The 20,059-nt window shown below is 47.2% G+C and overlaps 1 protein-coding gene across 1 annotated transcript in view; it reads left to right on the forward strand.

Moving 5' to 3' along the window:
* The window catches only part of LOC126195728 (facilitated trehalose transporter Tret1-like), a 150,387-nt gene that overhangs the window by 102,912 nt on the left and 27,416 nt on the right, over window positions 1-20,059 (forward strand). Inside the window, exon 4 of the mRNA XM_049934357.1 lies at window positions 17,563-17,842. Coding sequence (XP_049790314.1) covers window positions 17,563-17,842 — 280 coding nt within the window. The remainder of the gene's footprint in view (window positions 1-17,562; window positions 17,843-20,059) is intronic.

The following is a 20,059-nucleotide window of genomic DNA, read 5'->3' on the forward strand; positions in this document are numbered from 1 at the left end:
CTATGTCGCTCCCTTCTGTTGTGTTGATCATAGAAGGGTGGGATGATGATACGTTGACACGTGTGTGAATAAAAATATAAAAGGATTGTTCTAAGCTCCCCCCCCCCCCCCACTCCTCCCAGTTTAACACCACCCTCGGTGCCATCTGCCCACCTTTTTGAGCACCTTAAAAATGTACCTGTATAAAGAGAGTCCTTGACTAGAGTCTTAGGCGCTTGCGGACAGGCTACGCTACTGCTCGTGTGCCTGCTAATACACCACCCATAACGGAGGGTTATCGAAGGGATTGCCTGTCTGTGAGCCCGTAGGACTTCGTCATAGGTTGTTTCCATACAGGTATATTTTTAAAGTGGTCAGCAAAGGCGAATGGTTTGCACCGAGAGTGTTTCCATCTTGGGGTGGGGGCTGGGAGGGGGGGGGGGGGTGTTTCTTAGACGGATCACCGTTTGCCTTTTTATTTACGCATGTGTCATAGTCGCACCCATCTCTGGTCATTTTACAAGAAAACACGAAACAGTTGTTGTTGTTATGGTCTTCAGTCCTGCGACTGGTTTGATGCAGCTCCTCATGCTACTCTATCCTGTGCAAGCTGCTTCATCTCACAGTACCTACTGCAACCTACATCCTTCTGAATCTGCTTAGTGTATTCATCTCTTGGTCTCCCTCTACGATTTTTACCCTCCACGGTGCCCTCCAATACTAAACTGGTGATCCCTTGATGCCTCAGAACATGTCCTACCAACCGATCCCTTCTTCTGGTCAAGTTGTGCCACAAACGTCTCTTCTCCTCAATCCTATTCAATACTTCCTCATTGGTTATGTGATCTACCCATCTAATCTTCAGCATTCTTCTGTAGCACCACATTTCGAAAGCTTCTATTCTCTTCTTGTCCAAACTATTTGTCGTCCATGTTTCACTTCCATACATGGCTACACTCCATACAAATACATTCAGAAACGACTTCCTGACACTTAAATCTATACTCGATGTAAACAAAATTCTCTTCTTCAGAAACGCTTTCCTTGCCATTGCCAGTCTACATTTTATATCCTCTCTACTTCGACCATCATCATCATCAGTTATTTTGCTCCCCAAATAGCAGAACTCCTTTACTACTTTAAGCGTCTCATTTCCTAATCTAAATCCCGCAGCATCACCCGATTTAATTCGACTACATTCCATTATCCTCGTTTTGCTTTTGTTGATGTTCATCTTATATCCTCCTTTCAAGACACTGTCCATTCCATTCAACTGCTCTTCTAAGTCCTTTGCTGTCTCTGACAGAATTACAATGTCATCGGCGAACCTTAAAGTTTTTATTTCTTCTCCATGGATTTTAATACCTACCCCGAATTTTTATTTTGTTTCCTTTACTGCTTGCTCAATATACAGATTGAATAACATCGGGGAGAGGCTACAACCCTGTCTTACTCCCTTCCCAACCACTGCTTCCCTTTCATGTACCTCGACTCTTATAACTGCCATCTGGTTTCTGTACAAATTGTAAATAGCCTTCCGCTCCCTGTATTTTACCCCTGCCACCTTTAGAATTTGAAAGAGAGAATTCCAGTCAACATTGTCAAAAGCTTTCTCTAAGTCTACAAATGCTAGAAACGTAGGTTTGCCTTTCCTTTATCTTTCTTCTAAGGTAAGTCGTAAGGTCAGTATTGCCTCACGTGTTCCAGTATTTCTACGGAATCCAAACTGATCTTCCCCGAGGTCCGCTTCTACTAGTTTTTCCATTCCTCTGTAAAGAATTCGTGTTATTATTTTGCAGCTGTGGCTTATTAAACTGATTGTTCGGTAATTTTCACATCTGTCAACACGTGCTTTCTTTGGGATTGGAATTATTATATTCTTTTCGAAGTCTGAGGGTATTTCGCCTGTTTCATACATCTTGCTCACTAGATGGTAGAGTTTAGTCAGGACTGGCTCTCCCAAGGCCGTCAGTAGTTCCAATGGAATGTTGTCTACTCCGGGGGCCTTGTTTCGACTCAGGTCTTTCAGTGCTCTGTCAAACTCTTCACGCAGTATCGTATCTCCCATTTCATCTTCATCTACATCCTCTTCCATTTCCATAATATTGTCCTCAAGTACATCGCCCTTGTATAGACCCTCTATATACTCCTTCCACCTTTCTGCTTTCCCTTCTTTTCTTCCAACTGGGTTTCCATCTGAGCTGTTGATATTCATACAAGTGGCTCTCTTTTCTCCAAAGGTCTCGTTAATTTTCCTGTAGGCAGTATCTATCTTACCCCTAGTGAGATAAGCCTCTACATCCTTACATTTGTGCTCTAGCCATCCCTGCTTAGCCATTTTGCACTTCCTGTCGATCTCATTTTTTAGACGTTTGTATTCCTTTTTGCCTGCTTCATTTACTGCATTTTTATATTTCCTCCTTTCATCAATTAAACACGAAACAGGAGGGCTGGAAAAATATAGGTAACCTTCGTTGCTTCGGGTCGAGCTCACATTTCGTCGAATGGGTCCCTAGTAGTTCCATCCTGTACACCAGAACAAAAGCTGAGGTCGCACTGCACCACAAAGGGATGCGATCACGTTCAATGGGGTTACTGCTTCACGATGTCCTTAGAGAACGGTTCAATCGTTCGGGAGGTGTCAGCAATGTCAAAGGATCTCAAGAACAACGTGCTGTCACTCGCCACACGACGAAAATGCAAAAAGGGTGGGAGTCATTGCCTCAAGGGAAGGGTAGTTTCATTGACGTCCTTTGTGCCACCCTTTATGACCATTTAGTTTCGATTCTGAGCTGCGGCGAATCTGAAATATTTTCCTCGTCCACCTCGTCCACGTTCTGACCTTCATCGCAGAGGCGTCAAAACAAGGATTGAAATGTGGATAACAGCGTGTGAGGCGATCTTAACATCGAGTGACACGTCCATGATGATGTTGGGCAGAATTCTGGTGAAATTTAGTGCCAACGTGATATCATTACCCCACCTTACACCTTACATGAACTGACCTGTGACCTGTTTTTCGCCTGTATCCATACCTCACAGTTTGAAGCGTCGCTGAGCCCGAGCGTGAAGTCGCAGGGGGCCAATCTTTCGTATCTTAACAGAGGTAGGGTGCAGCCACCTTTGAGCAAATTTTCAAACCTATGCATCGCAATGAGTGATACGAGGTTCAAAAAGCGCCAGATAGCTTCAGGCCTAATTCCAGAGATTTTTATATTTGTTCTGCTCCAGGTCCTTCGTTTCCGAGCATAGTGAGAGGGCACCATGAGACGGCTTTCCCTTATTGTATGCTTGCAGCACGTCTATCCGTCGCCAGATGACTGCCGGTGTTAAAAAGACGATACACTGGCTTTCCGTCTTTTACGAATCAACACTCTAGGTGAATACGAACGGGCCTCTGGGACCGTTGTAGTGTACGGCTGTTTACGGTTTGCACGCGAGGTCCTGTTCTGCGCTGCTGTGCATATTGTCACCTGCATTCAAATTCTAAGGCCTCCGATTTTTTTTTTCTCCGGACTGGAAAGCGATAGAAACATGCGCATTGTTTTAAAATGAGGACGCGTTCATTGTCAATACGTCCCAGAGATGGCAGCACCGTACGGCAGATGGAATTTTACCGCCAGCGGCGAGAATGAGAACTGTTTTAAATACTTAAAATGGCGACGTTTTCCTTACTTGAACAGCGTGCACTCATTCGTTTTCTGAATTTTCGTGGTATGAAATCAATTGAAATTCATCGACAGTTTAAGGAGACATGTGGTGATGGAGTTATGGATGTGTCGAAAGTGCATTCATGGGTGCGACAGTTTAATGAAGGCAGAACATCGTGTGACAACAAACCGAAACAACCTCGGGCTCGCACAAGCCGGTCTGACAACATGATCGAGAAAGTGGAGAGAATTGTTTTGGGGGATCGCCGAATGACTGTTGAACAGATCGCCTCCAGAGTTGGCTTTTCTGTGGGTTCTGTGCACACAATCCTGCATGACGACCTGAAAATGCGACAAGTGTCATCCAGGTGGGTGCCACGAATGCTGACGGACGACCACACGGCTGCCCGTGTGACATGTTGCCAAGCAATGTTGACGCGCAACGACAGCATGAATGAGACTTTCTTTTCGTCGGTTGTGACAATGGATGAGATGTGGATGCCATTTTTCAATCTAGAAACAAAGCGCCAGTCAGCTCAATGGAAGCACACAGATTCACCGCCACCAAAAAAATTTCGGGTAACCGCCAGTGCTGAAAAAATGATGGTGTCCATGTTCTGCGACAGCGAGGGCGTAATCCTTACCCACTGCGTTCCAAAGGGCACTACGGTAACAGGTGCATCCTACGAAAATGTTTTGAAGAACAAATTCCTTCCTGCACTGCAACAAAAACGTCCGGGAAAGGCTGTGCGTGTGCTGTTTCACCAAGACAACGCACCCACACATCGAGCTAACGTTACGCAACAGTTTCTTCGTGATAACAACTTTGAAGTGATTCCTCATGCGCCCTACTCACCTGACCTGGCTGCTAGTGACTTTTGGCTTTTCCAACAATGAAAGGAACTCTCCGTGGCCGCACATTCACCAGCCGTGCTGCTATTGCCTCAGCGATTTTCCAGTGGTCAAAACAGACTCCTAAAGAAGCCTTCGCCGCTGCCATGGAAACATGGCGTCAGCGTTCTGAAAAATGTGTACGTCTGCAGGGCGATTACGTCGAGAAGTACCGCCAGTTTCATCGATTTCGGGTGAGTAGTTAATTAGAAAAAAAAAATCGGAGGCCTTAGAACTTGAATGCACCTCGTAATACGCACTTTCAGTTCCTCCTTCGCTCTCTACAAATGTCTGATCCCGATGATTTTATTTCATTGACTTTGAATGTTTTCTGTTGTGTCGATTCCCTAAGGTCTCGACACAATGAGTGGCTAGGTGCACGCGAAACCAACGCAGACGGGCGTAAATTCTGAAACAGGAGACTGGATGAAAACTATAAAGAAAAGAAGAGAGATTTTAATATACTTAACTTTAATGTAGTCTTGTTCTTGTTGAAATACATCTCTTGCATAGTAGTAAGCGATTAGCACAGATACACATGGCGCCTTGCTAGGTAGTAGCGATGGACTAGCTGAAGGCTATTTAATCTGTCTCTCGGCAATTGAGAGGAATACTTGGTAGGTCTAGTCGCAAGCTATGTCGTCCGTACAACTGGGGCGAGGTCAAGTCCGTGTCTTGTGACCTGCCCTGTGGTGGCGCTACGTTTGCGAATACACAGTGGCGACACGCGGGTCCGACATGTACTACAGGACCGCGGCCGATTTAAGTTACCACCTAGCAAGTGTGGTGTCTAGCGGTGACACCACATTCCTCCCCCGCAAATCGGCGAACGGTCGTGAGATAAGGCTTCCGCCCGCCGTGGGGAGGACCCCATGTTGACGTATGCGATGAGGTGGGGAGCCTAACAACAGGCGAGGCTGTGCCACCCGCACCCGGCCATTCGGTCCGAGGGGAGCTAGGAAACGCCTGCAAACCTAGTCCAGGGTGCACGTCAACATGAGGTGTTTGCGCACGGAATGATATAAGAGGAGCCGCGGGGTCGACCTCCATGTGGTCGGAGCACCCGACGGGCGAAGACGACATCTGGTCCGGAGCGGGCAAGAGGTCCATGGCGGAGGACGGCTGGTCACGGGAAGCAAGCTGCGGCGCGTGACCCAGAGAGGCGCGTGGCGGCTGCAGCGAAGCGTCCGCTGCTGGCGGCGCCGGCGGCGGCTGCGGCGGCGCGACGCCATGAGGCAAAATGGAAGGCATCGTCGGTAACACCTGGGGATGAGGCGAGCCAGTAGATGGGTCCCCAAGGCGCTGACCGGACGGCTCCGTCGCTGAAAGCAGACGGGGAGCGGCAGAACCCAGGCGACGACAGAGGCGCAGCTGATTGAGATGCCGACGCACCTCACCAGAGGCCCCCAAAACCAAATACATCGCGCGGCCGAGGCAGCGAAGAATGCGCCCTGCGAGCCAACGCCGTGAACCGCGATAGTTGCGATAATAGACAACGTCGCCAGGAGCAAAAGCAGGAGTCTGCCGCTGCACAGGAACCGGATGTGGCGGATGCAGCAAAGACATCAGAGTTCGATGAGGACGACCATGGAGCAACTCAGCCGGCGAGCGACCATCGCGGGGCTGAGAGCGATATGAGGACAAAAAGAGCAACAAAGCGTCCTCCCGAGAATGCGACTCTTTTAATTTCAACATCTGTGACTTGAAAGTCCGGACCAATCGTTCCGCGGCACCGTTTGACTGAGGCGAAAACGGCGCGGATGTCAGATGTTGAATACCATTGGCCTTGCAGAACGACTGAAATTCTGCGGACATGAATTGTGGGCCATTGTCGGAAACAATAGTCTGCGGAAGACCTTCAATGCAAAAGATAGCAGACAAGGCTTGGATGGTGGCAGAAGACGTCGTGGAAGACATCCGGACAACAAAAGGAAAATGACTGAAAGCATCGACCACAACCAACCATCGAGCATTCCAGAATGGACCAGCAAAATCGATGTGCAAGCGTTGCCAAGGGGAAGTGGCTTGCGGCCATGCAAAGAATTTCCGCGGCGGTGCGGATTGTTGTTCGGCACACGCCACGCAAGAGGAGCACATATTCGCAATCGCAGCATCGATTCCGAACCAAGTACAGTGCTGTCGAGCAAGTTGTTTCGTTCGCACTATACCCCAATGTCCTTGGTGAAGAAGCTTTAAGACAGAGGACTGTAACGAACGTGGGACCACGACTCGGGATTGATCATTATCGGAACGCAACAACAAAACACCACGTCGGACAAAAAGTCTCTCCTTGTGGGCAAAAAATCGGCGAACCAAAGGATCCTCGATCCGTGACTTTGACAAGGGCCATTGCGTAGCAACAAAACGCAAAACGGGAGCAAGGACAGGGTCAGCAGCTGTGGCTGTAGCTACACGACGAAAATCAATCGGAAACGATGCGACCACGTCATCGGCTGCCGAATCAATGAACATGCAAGCAAGTTCGGAAGAATCGAATGCCTTATCCTCAGCAACAGGCAAACGGGACAACGCATCAGCGTTTCCGTGCTTAGCAGTGGACCGATACAAGATATCGTAGCGGTACTGCGAGAGAAAAAGAGACCAGCGAATGAATTTCTGCGCTGTACGCGGAGGTACAGGTTTGTTCGGATGAAAAAGCGATGTCAAAGGTTTGTGGTCCGTGATGATTGTAAAGTGACGACCATACAAGAAGTCATGGAACTTGGTAACACCAAACACTAGAGCTAAAGCTTCTTTCTCTATTTGTGAATAATTTCTTTGCGCAGATGAGAGCAATTTGGACGCAAAGGCAATAGGGCGATCATGCGAGCCATCCTTGTGCGCAAGCACAGCACCGATCCCGAAATCCGATGCATCGACCATCAACAAAAGGGGTTTTCGGGGATCGAATGGCGTAAGGCAAGTATTTGATAGTAACGCCGATTTCAACTGGCGAAAGGCGCGTTCGCATTCCGTCGTCCAGACGAACGGAACACCTTTACGGCGTAAGCGATGAAGCGGAGCTGAAATGGAAGAAGCATTGCGCACAAACCGGTGATAATAATTTACCTTACCCAGCACACTCTGTAGCTGTTTTAAGTTCTGCGGTGACGGCAAGTCCTGAATGGCACGAAGGTGCTCTGGACTCGGATGTATACCTTGGGCATTTATGACATGCCCCAGGTACGGTAAGTCACGAGCAAAAAACACACATTTGTCCTTCCTCAAGCGAAGACCATTCTGACGCAAGACCTGAAATAAGGTCCGGAGATTCTGCAAATGTTCGGCTTCTGTCTTTCCTGAGATCACAATATCGTCCAGATAGTTCGCAGCAGTAGGGACCGACGCACAAATAGTTTGTAAATATTGCTGAAACAATGCAGGGGCGGATGCACACCCGAATGGCAGTCTTTTGAAGCGATACAAGCCAAGATGCGTGTTGACCACTAAGACGCGCTGGGATTCTTCGTCCACAGGTAGTTGCAAGTACGCATCTGCTAGGTCCAATTTTGAAAAATATTTTCCCGGGCACAGTTTGTCAAAAAGATCTTCCGGGCGGGGCAAAGGAAAAGTAGCAGTCACAAGTTGTGGATGCACAGTTGCCTTGAAGTCCACGCAAAGTCTCAATTTTCCGGAAGGTTTTGGCAAAATTACTAAGGGTGAGGCCCAGAGAGAAGCCTGCACACGTTCAATTACACCTTGAGATTCTAACTCGGCCAATGTTCGTGCGACCTCATCACGCAATGCGTGGGGAACATTGCGCGCTCTGAAAAATTTCGGTTGCGCGTTGTCTTTCAGTTCCAAATGCGCTTCATAGTTCTTAGCGCAACCAAGGCCCTGTGCAAAAATGTCTGCAAATTCTTCACAAAGACTAGAAACACTGGCGGAAGGCACAGTCTGATTCACTGATAGGACCTGATTCACTATAGACAAATTAAACAATTGAAACAAATCTAAACCAAACAAGTTCACTGCACTAGAGGAACGAAGAACATAAAATGACACAAGTTTTGTCTGTCCCTTGTATGTTGCAATAAGGCTGCACTGTCCTAACACAGGTATATGCTGTCCTGAGTAACTAGTTAACGTAACATTTGCGGCACGCAATGGCGGGGCGCCCAGTTGTTTGTATGTGTCGTGATTGAGCAACGAAACTGCAGCTCCGGTATCGAGCTGGAATGGGATCACTTTTCCTGCAAAGTCTAAGTCCACAAAAAGTTTATTGTCTTGTTGACGACAAGAGCGACTGTCTCGTGCAATTTGAACTGAGACAGGTACAGAAGCACTTGCGACTTTACGTGATTTCCGGCGACGTCGACGCACACGTTGGGTGGGACGAACACAGTCACTGTTAGCTAAAGTGTCACTGGACGGGTGGGCATGAACGACATGAATGTCCATGGCGGAAGGTCCACGAGCCTGATTGTCCTGGGTTCGATTCCGGCGCGAAGCAAAGGGCCTGGAATTTGTGTGATTGTCTGACCTAAGCTTTTTCTGGCAAACACTTTGTACATGTCCTTTCTTGTGACAGTAAAAGCAAATAGCTTGGCGTGACGGGCAATTTTCACGCGAATGTCTAGTTGCACACCGTGGGCAAGATTTCACTGCATTTGCTTGCTTACGCGGCGCACGTGGTTGCAAGCTAGGCGGCCGCAGCGAAGTCGGGCGCGAGGGCTGCTTAGCGTCCCGTGCAGCGGGCCGGGCGGGCCGATTAATGTGACACACTGCTGGCGAAGTTTCAAATGATTCCTGAGCAAAGTCAAGTGTGTCTTGCCTGTCCAATATGTCTATCACTTGTTGCAGGGAGGGATTAACTAGCTTCAAAATCTGTTCCCTTATGCGAACATCAGAAACGTTCTGTGCAATTGCATCACGCACCATAGTATCTGAATATGGGAGGCCACATTCACAGGCAAACGCGCAGTCTCTAGTAAGGCCTTGCAAAGTTGCTACCCACTCCCTGTTAGTCTGACCGGCCGTACGTTTTGTACGAAAAAACGTATACCGTTTTGCAACTACATTTACTGTTTCTTTGAAATAGGCATCTAAAGCCGACAAAATTTCCTCGTAGGACAGAGTTGCTACGTCGCGTCGGGGAAACAATTTCACTATCACACGGTAGGTAGACACACCGACACAAGAAAGCAAAAACGGCTGCCGCTCTTTACCTTGAATTCCATAAGCTGTGAGGTGGAAGTTGAACTGGCTGGCCCACTCAGTCCAGCTTTCGGTTGTGGCCTCGAAGGGCCTAAATGGCGGTGCGACAGCGTTGTGTGGCTGCGGTAGCGAAGAAGCGGCTGCCGCCGCATCGGTTTGCAGCGCACGTTGACCCTGGACGAGCTGTCCAAGGGCTTCCAATAACGCCTGCGTCTGCTGATTCTGCAAGCGAAAAAATTCGGACAGTACATCTGGAGAATGCGGCGAAGCCATGACACAAGCAAATTAGAGCAAATAGAACACAAAGACTGCAACGTGGGCGCGGCATCCCATCCTCGTCGCCAAAATATTGTTGTGTCGATTCCCTAAGGTCTCGACACAATGAGTGGCTAGGTGCACGCGAAACCAACGCAGACGGGCGTAAATTCTGAAACAGGAGACTGGATGAAAACTATAAAGAAAAGAAGAGAGATTTTAATATACTTAACTTTAATGTAGTCTTGTTCTTGTTGAAATACATCTCTTGCATAGTAGTAAGCGATTAGCACAGATACACATGGCGCCTTGCTAGGTAGTAGCGATGGACTAGCTGAAGGCTATTTAATCTGTCTCTCGGCAATTGAGAGGAATACTTGGTAGGTCTAGTCGCAAGCTATGTCGTCCGTACAACTGGGGCGAGGTCAAGTCCGTGTCTTGTGACCTGCCCTGTGGTGGCGCTACGTTTGCGAATACACAGTGGCGACACGCGGGTCCGACATGTACTACAGGACCGCGGCCGATTTAAGTTACCACCTAGCAAGTGTGGTGTCTAGCGGTGACACCACATTTTCCATATAGGTTGTCGTTTAGTATGTTTTTTGCTGTATCATGCCTTCTTGACAGATGCTGTTTGGCAGACAATTTCTGATTTTTCAACGTGATTTACCGGGTGATCAAAAAGTCAGTATAAATCTGAAAACTGAATAAATCACGGAATAATGTAGATAGAGAGATACAAATTGACACACATGCTTGGAATGACATGGGGTTTTATTAGAACCAAAAAAATACAAAAGTTCAAAAAATGTCCGACAGATGACGCTTCATCTGATCAGATTAGCAATAATTAGTATAACAAAGTAAGACAAAGCAAAGATGATGTTCTTTACAGGAAATGCTCAATATGTCCACCATCATTCCTCAACAATAGCTATAGCCGAGGAACAATGTTGTGAACAGCACTGTAAAGCATGTCCGGAGTTATCGTGAGGCATTGGCGTCGGATGTTGTCTTTCAGCATTCCTAGAGATGTCTGTCGATCACGATACACTTGCGACTTCAGGTAACCCCAAAGCCAATAATCGCACGGACTGAGGTCTGGAGACGAAAGTGGCGGCTCAACACACGATCATCACCAAACGACGCGCGCAAGAGATCTTTCACGCGTCTAGCAATATGGGATGCAGCGCCATCCTGCATAATCATCGTACGTTCCAGCAGGTGTTTATCAGCCAGGCTGGGAATGATGTGATTCTGTAGCATATCGACGTACCTCTCACCCGTCACGGTAGCAGTTACAAAACCAGAATCACGTATTTCCTCGAAGAAAAAAGGCACGATAACGGTTGATGTGGTAAATCCAACCCATACCGTGACTTTCTCGTCGTGCAATAGAGTTTCCACGACAGTTCTAGGATTCTCGGTAGCCCAAATTTTGCAGTTGTGGGCGTTGACAGACCCTCGCAGCGTGAAATGAGCTTCATCGGTCCACAACACGTTACTCAAACAATCGTCATCTTCCGCCATGTTTTGAAACGCCCACACCGTAAATGCCCTCCGTTTCACTAAATTGTTAGGTAACAGTTCATAATGCCGATGGATTTTGTACGGATAGCATCGGAGGGTACGCTTCAGCGCCAACCAAACGGTAGTGTATGGATTGCCAGTGCGACGTTCGACTGCACGACCGCTGACTTCCTCGTGCATAGACGAACCCGCTACAGTCCCTGTTTCTTCCTGAACTGTCTCAGCAGCATTACGCCTTGTGCTCAGTCGGCCACTACGGGGTCTATCGTCTAAACAACCCGTGGCTTCGAACTTCGAAATCATTCTCGCCACAACTGCATTTGTCAACGGACCTTTACCCGTTCATATCCCCTTTCTATGACGATAGGATCGCAACGCTGAACTAGCACATTCCCCATTCTGATAATACAACTTCACTAACAGCGCCTTTTCAGGTAACGTCAACATGCTACGACTGCTGGCGCATCTGATTATCTCTCTCTTTACAGCTCCTTTTATGCACGATTGTCATGCGCAGTCACTGACGTTTTGCTATCCAGCGCCATCTGTCGGACATTTTGTGAACTTTGTTTTTTTTTTGTTCTAATAAAACCCCATGTCATTCCAAGCATGTTTGTCAATTTTTACCTCTCTATCTACATTATTCCGTGATTTATTAAGTTTTCAAATTTATACTGACTTTTTGATCATCCGGTACATTACGTTTCTCTGCATAATTTTATTCAGTTGGTTTTTGAAGGTTATTTCGCTTTTATAGTAGTCCAGAGTATGGACGCGCCGGAGTAATTTGTAGATTTGTAGTAAGATCTTATGGGACCAAACTGCTTAGGTCATCGGTCCCTAAGCTTTCAAACTACTTAATCTAACTTAAACTAACCTAAACTAACTTACGCTGTGGACAACACACACACCCTTGCCGGAGGGAGGATTCCAACCTCAGACGGGGGTAGCAGCGCGGACCGTAACAAGACGCCCGTGACCGCGCGGCTACCCCACGCGGCCGACGCCGCAGTTGTCGTAATATAGTCGCCCCTTACATTTTCAGATAACCTGATGATACCCTATCCAGTCGAAACGCTTTCTTATTAAGTTAATAAAGAACATTCTGCAACCTATTGCTTCCTAAATAGCAGCAAATGAGGCGAAATTAGGTGATCTTTGAGAAGGCCGGCCCAAACGTTGACAGAAAATCATTGCTGGTGGCCACCGATGAGGGTGGCGTGGGGATTATCCTCACTCCAGGCATGGCTGATGCGGCTGTTGAAAACACCATCAATGTTGAATGAGGCCTCATTCTTGAACAATACAAACTGTACGAAGTTCGGCATTACGGCACTGCGGAGGATAATCGCTTGACAGACGGGAACGTGAGGCTCAAAATCCGTTGGTCCCAGTGCTTGCAAACGTTCTTTACCATACGAGATTAATACCTCGTCCACCAAAGTTTGCATTTCGCTGGAAAGTTGACGGGTGCTTGTTTCTGAGCGGCCAGGCGACTCAAACCCATCTCCTCGAAGTCTGGTGTTCAGACATGACTTTGGCGGGAACCTTGGCCGGCGCTCTGCGGCGTGCCGGCCAGTGTGGTCGAGCGGTTCTAAGCGATTCAGTCCGGAACCGCGCGAGCGCTCCGGTCGTAGGTTCGAATCCTGCTTCGGGCATGGATGTGTGAGATGTCATTAGGTTAGTTGGGTTTAAGTAGTTCTAAGTCTATGGGTCTAATGACCTCAGATGTTAAGTCCCATAGCGCTTAGAGCCATTTGAACCATTTCGAATCTCTGCGGCGTGAACCGCATCTCACGTAAGTTGGTATCCAATTAGGAAGACACCCGTTGGGCAAGCGTTCTTTGCACTTTTGTGCTTCTTTACGGGCACCACCATACATTAAATGTATGTCTGCCAACTCTCGTGACGAGTAGTTTTCCATCTTTGACTCTGGATCATGCACTGTACACAGAAACACAACTCACCATGAAAACACACAAGCTGTCGTATGCATTGGACAACTGACATCAGGGATAGTGGTGTGCACGTGGCATGCCGGCCGCTGTGGCCAAGCGGTTCTAGGCACTTCAGTCCGGAACCAAGTGGCTGTTACGGTAGCAGGTTCGAATCCTGCCTCGTGCATGAATGTGTCTGACGTCCTCAGGTTAGTTAGGTTTAAGTAGTTCTACGTCTATGGGTCTAATGACCTGAGATGTTAAGTCCCATAGTGCTTAGAGCCATTTTGCACGTGACACAGGTTAATGCACCACTGCGATACGTGTTGACGTTACATGACACACGAACTACGAGCTAAATCTGGTCGTCCGCTACTTGTTCCAGTCTACAACAGACACCGAGGATCTGCTTGCGCCTTTACAATACATGCATAGAGACTGGCAGTCTTTACTTTGAATGGTTAGGAGGAGCTACTTTGTTGTTATGCTGTGTATGTCTATAACACGATAAATATGCATTTACGACCATTGGGTTCCTATCTCAATATAATCGTTTGTGACCCGAGTAACCCCTGTTTCAGTTTGACCCAAAAGGTATATGACTCCTCTGTAGTCTTGTTACAATTGGTGTCTGTGTAATAAGCCATACAATACAAAATATAGTGATAGCTCGCAAAAGCAATAGTTTGTGAGCGTAATAGATATTCAGCCTAAGAATTCACGATGAAAGTCCATAATCTTGTTTCCACCGAACAGCCAGGCAACTTAAATCACTGAAACTTCCTGGCAGATTAAAACTGTGTGCCCGATCGAGACTCGAACTCGGGACCTTTGCCTTTGGCGGGCAAGTGCTCTACCATCTGAGCTACCAAAGCACGACTCACGCCCGGTACTCAAAGCTTTACTTCTGCCAGTATCCTGTCTCCTACCTTCCAAACTTTACAGAAGCTCTTCTGCGAACCATGCAGAACTAGCACTCCTGAAAGAAAGAAGTAAAGCTGTGAGTACCGGGCGTGAGTCGTGCTTCGGTAGCTCAGATGGTAGAGCACTTGCCCGCGAAAGGCAAAGGTCCCGAGTTCGAGTCTTGGTCGGGCACACAGTTTTAATCTGCCAGGAAGTTTCATATCAGCGCACACTCCGCTACAGAGTGAAAATCTCATTCTGGAAACTTAAATCACTGTTTGGTCATGAGCACACCAAGCCAGACTAGCTTTCTGCCAGTCTATTGCTTCTCCACGTCGACCCACCTTATTGCACCAATTCTATTAAACCGACTGCCATGTGTACACCACATAACTGCGATGACTTAATTCAGCAGCAGACGATCACTTGACCGCCTGGTACTAGGTTTAAGTTTCTTACAGAGCTCCAAAACAACCAATGTTTCCTTTTATGGACGCCACCAGTATTGTGGTCATTGAGCTCACATCCACAGCTCCTGAAATTCCATGCCACAGTTCCGAAGGAGTGCTTACAGTGAGCTGACAAATGTCGTGGGATACCTCGTAATGTCGTGTCGGAACTCCTTTTGGCCAGTGTAGTGCACCATCTCGACACAGCGTGGACTCAACACATCGTTGGACGTCCCCTCCAGATGTATTAAGTCACACTGCCTCAAGAGCCGCCCACCCTTACGAAAGTGTTGCCGGTACAGGATTTGTACACGATCAGGCCTTCCAATTAACGGTTCAATGGAATTCATGTCGGGGGATCAGTGAGGCCAAAACATTCGCTTGTATTGTCCAGAATGTTCTTCATACCAGTCGCGAATTGTAACCTGGTGATACAGCCAATTGTCATCCATAAAAATTTCATCGTTGTTTGGGAACATGAAGTCGATGAAGGTCTGAAAATGAAGTCCAAATAGCCAAACATAACCATTTCCAGTCAATGATGGATTCAGTTGGACCAGAGGACTCAGTCCACTCCACGTAAACTCAACCCCGTGGGGACTGTGCCACACTCGAACCCTACCAACAGCTGTTACCAACTGATATTGGGACTCATCTGATCAGGCCGCGGTTCTCCAGTCGCCTAGGGTCCAACCGATATGGTCATGGACCAAGCAGAGATGCTGCGGGCGATGTCGTACTGTTAGCAAAGACGCTAGCGGCGTTCGTCTGCTGACATAGCCCATTAACGCCAAATTTCGCCGCACTGTCCTAGCTCTTAAGTTCGTCGTAGGTCCCACACTGATTTCTGTGGTTCTTTCACGCAGCGCTGCTTGTCTGTTAACAATGACAACTCTACGCAGACGTCGCTGCTCTCAGTAGTTAAGGCCAGGGCCGGCCGTAAATTCTGTACGCGTGCGGTGCTCCTGCACACGTGCAACTTCCGGGTCACAGTGTGCACGCCGCAACCGGCAGCGTTCATGTAGTGCATGTTTCTACGCACAGGTGTCGCTTTATCCATTTGATGTACCGGCGTATTCTAGTGCTCTTTCCAGAGGTTGCCGCCAACCATGGGAAGGTATTTCGCGTAAAATACTGTCACAGTCCACTCACTGAGACGTCTACTTTTATGTCAACAGCTTAACCCAGTAAGACAAGTAATACAGTTATTAAGGCAGCTTGACTGACGGCACGTAAATACGCGTAATGTTTTTGATCTAGTATTTAAGAAAGAGAGCAGTTAGAGACTTCCAACGAACCTTATTCATGATTTCAATTAACATTAAACTAATGTAAGGTTTCCTATAACTAATTCTCGGTGCCCTCAGTTACACCCACACAATTTCTGTGTCATTGACCTCTGAACAGAACGATGACCGCAGACCTCTCGATGATCACCTGTTATTTCTATACCATTATTGCTATGTCTCTCATCAGTTACGTCTGAAATCTGCATAATAACCGACGATTAAAAAAATGGTTCAAATGGCTCTGAGCACTATGGGACTCAACTGCTGTGGTCATAAGTCCCCTAGAACTTAGAACTACTTAAACCTAACCAACCTAAGGACATCACACATATCCATGCCCGAGGCAGGATTCGAACCTGCGACCGTAGCGGTCGTGCGGTTCCAGACTGTAGCGCCTTTAACCGCTCGGCCACTCCGGCCGGCAACCGACAATTAGATGAATGTTATGTTTTATCGACTTCAGCTGAGCGTAGCTCTTCACACATTAAAAAAAAACCCTAAATGTAAGTATACATTGGAACAATCGGTTTAATGAGTAACTTTCCTGATAATAATGTAAGATTGAGCAGAATGAGGCAATAATGCACAGTTAGTAAACAATAATTTTTAATTATGAAAGGAATAAATCCAAACACGTTTATCAATGGTCATGAGAAATGATAACCGATTTGATGTGTCTTATCCATTTTCTTAAAGACATTTAATTTTGCTTGCCTTCTTCACTGTTGAGTACACTACACTCGTCTTTGTGATATGTATTGTAGTGTCTTTCAATTTAAAACTTACGCTGGCCGCCTATTATTCGGCGGCACAGGAAACATTGTGAGTTTTCAGCAACGGCTACAAAAAAGAATTGCATTTCCCAGTCATTTTTAAACGACGTCCTTCGCTTTTTCACAGTACTTGCCATTTCTCAGTACTTCTGTGTTAAGGTTACGGTTACCAGGGGTAAACGAGACTGGGTATGTTGCGCTCTTGCTCGTACCACATAAACTGGGAAGTGGAGCCGCCGCCGTTCATTTAGGACACATGTCTATTAACAGATGTCGCTGTCGCACACGTGCGCACATGTGCATCACTTCCGCACGTCTGCACACTGTGCAGCGTTTGGCCGGTCCTGGTTAAGGCCGTCGGTCATTGTGTTGCCTGTGGCTGTGTTGTTTGTGGTGACAGGCAATACCTGAAATTTGTTTTCTTGGCGCACTCTTCACACTGTGGAATACTGAATTCCATACAGATTTCCAAAATGGAAAATCCCATGCGTCTAGCTCCAGCTACCGTTCCACGTTGAAAGCCTCCACCGTGCGGCCACAATCCCGTTGGTAACCTTTTTATGTGAATCACCCGAGTACAAATGACTCCGGCAACGCAGTGCCATTTCTATACTTCGTGTACGCAACACAACCCCAGTCTGCATATGCCCGCATCGCTATCCCATTACATCTGTCACCGGAGTTTTAGTTTTAAATCCGTACGTTTGTGTGTCTGTGTCGTCAGTACCTTGCACCTCCTCTGCCTGCAGGGCGCTGGCCGGTGCGCAGAGCGCCGGGTCGCTGATGCTGACGACGCTGTACGTCAGCGAGACGACCAGCGACGAGGTGCGGGGCAGGTTGGGCTGCCTGCTGCCCCTGCTGTGCAACAGCGGCCTGCTGTTCGCTTACGTCACCGGCGCCGTCCTGCCTTACTATACCGTGCTGTACGTGAACCTCGCCCCTGCAGCCATCTTCATCATCTGTTTCGCCTTCATGCCTGAGACGCCGTACAGGCTGGCAACCGTTCATCGGTATGAGCATGCGAGAAAGGTAATAGCTGCTGCAAGGGCTGTTTTTTCAGTTTTTACGGCAACAATCTAATAACTACATTTTTCGTACAAATTGTATTATTGTTTCTCCCACCTCACACAATTTAATGGCATGTATGGATACAAGCGGCAGCAGTCTTACAGCAGTTGTAACACTGTTTCCCTTCAGATCACCAAAGTTCAGCGCTGTCAGACTTGAGTGCACTCGTGTTTGTGAGCGTCCGGATCCGTCGAGCTCTAGTCGCAAGTGGGGTCCATTCAGCACCTGGCCAGTTGAGGAGCTGCTTGATTGAGTAGTGGCTCCGGTCACCAAAACTGACGATGCCCGGGAGACCAATGTGCCGACCATTTACTCCTCCATATCCGCATTCAATGATACCTATCGCTGAAGAAGACACGGTAGTTGGCCGGTACCAGTGGTATTCCGAGGCCTGTTCAGACAAAATTTAATTTTTTTAATGATAATTAATTGAAACCCTCAGCTGCCGACAGGTGTTGTTGACATACTTCGATGGGGACCGCTGAAAATGTGTGTCCCGACCGGGACTCGAACCCGGGATCTCCTGCTTACATGGCAGACGCTCTATCCATCTGACCTTCGTCTGTGCGAATGGGCACAGATTGCCCGAACTATTACGGGAATCGTCACATTGGTGGGCGCGAGTGATGAGTGGAAGGGCAAAGTGTTTATTAGGAACATTACGTATGTAGATTGTGGGCAGTTGGGAATGTGGGGCTCACGGGAGGCGTGCAAGGGATAAGTCCCTGCAGTCGCGCTATTCATCTGTGTCCTCGGTGTCTCAGATGGATAGAGCGTCTAAGCAGGAGAACCCGGCTACGAAACCAGATCGGGGCACACACTTTCAGATGTCCACATCGAGGTATATCAACAACACCTATCGGCAGCTGAGAGTTTCAATTAATTATCACTTATTCTAGAGAAGCTGCACGGTCATCAATGGTATCTGTTCTTTCGAAAACAGTTACTATCTTCATATATAGTTTAATTTCTTGTGGGTATAGGCAACAGGATTGAATACTCAAAAAGAGCAGCATCAATACCACGATAAAGACAGTTATGTCTTCTTTAAGTACAATCTATGAGGGTTTACTTTCACAAAAAGAACGTACACTCACTGTGATGATGTGGAAAGAAAAACTTCTGTTGGATGCCGCGGGCGTCAATTTCGTATCAGACACACAGTATTGCAGTGATACTTGTGAAGTTTATCTCTGGAAAGAATCGAATGAAGACAGAGGATTGATGAACTCTGTATTCGCCTTCAACAGATGGTGACAACTTTACAGTATTTATCTTAGCAAAAAATCGGTAGTGAATTAAAATGTGCGCGAAAGGTGATTTATGGGCAAAAAGAGGTGGTCTTGTAGGCATAAAAGGCAGTTGATATTCAGCGGAAATTCCTTGCGTAAGTCATTCATTGAGTCAAAAACAAGAAGTTTTTCAGAAACAGTAAAAGTTAATAAGAGTGTTCTCAGAGAACATCGCTTCCAAATTATGCTGGACCTCTCACAGAAGCCCTCAGTTTTCACTATGGAAAAGGATAGAATGGAATGCTGATGTGTTAAGGAAATAATCACATTACAAAGTTAGCAAAATGGTTCAAATGGCTCTGAGCACTATGGGACTTAACTTCTGAGGTCATTAGTCCCCTAGAACTTAGAACTACTTAAACCTAACTAACCTAAGGACATCACACACATCCATGCCCCAAGCAGGATTCGAACCTGCGACCGTAGCGGTCGCGCGGTTCCAGACTGTAGCGCCTAGAACCACTCGGCCACTCCGGCCGGCATACAGTTAGCATAAGAAAAGCCCAGAAAATATTGTAGAGTGTAAACAATGCGGCAATTCTAAGTTCATGTAATATGGGAAATTTCAACATATGTGAATTTGATTAAAACGTCGTCAGTAGGAGGACAAAAGGCATTCTGATCACATTTGACCTCATGACTTATACTTTCAGCGTTACTGTTATCTACAGTCACCTAGCCAACACTCCCCCTTCCCCATCCTCTTCCACCTTCCCCCATTCGATTCCCCATTCCTAAGCCTCACTCCTTCCTCTCCCTTATTTCTTTACCTTTTTTTTCGTGTACTTTTAATAATATCCACCTTAATTTTTAACTTGTAATTTAAATCTACATCGAAATCGTCTAATTCTTTCTCCACCCAGAAATCTGACAGAAGCAGAGAAGG

Source organism: Schistocerca nitens, chromosome 7 (genome assembly GCF_023898315.1).
Source record: "Schistocerca nitens isolate TAMUIC-IGC-003100 chromosome 7, iqSchNite1.1, whole genome shotgun sequence".
In the NCBI taxonomy this organism is placed as follows: Eukaryota; Metazoa; Arthropoda; class Insecta; order Orthoptera; family Acrididae; genus Schistocerca; species Schistocerca nitens.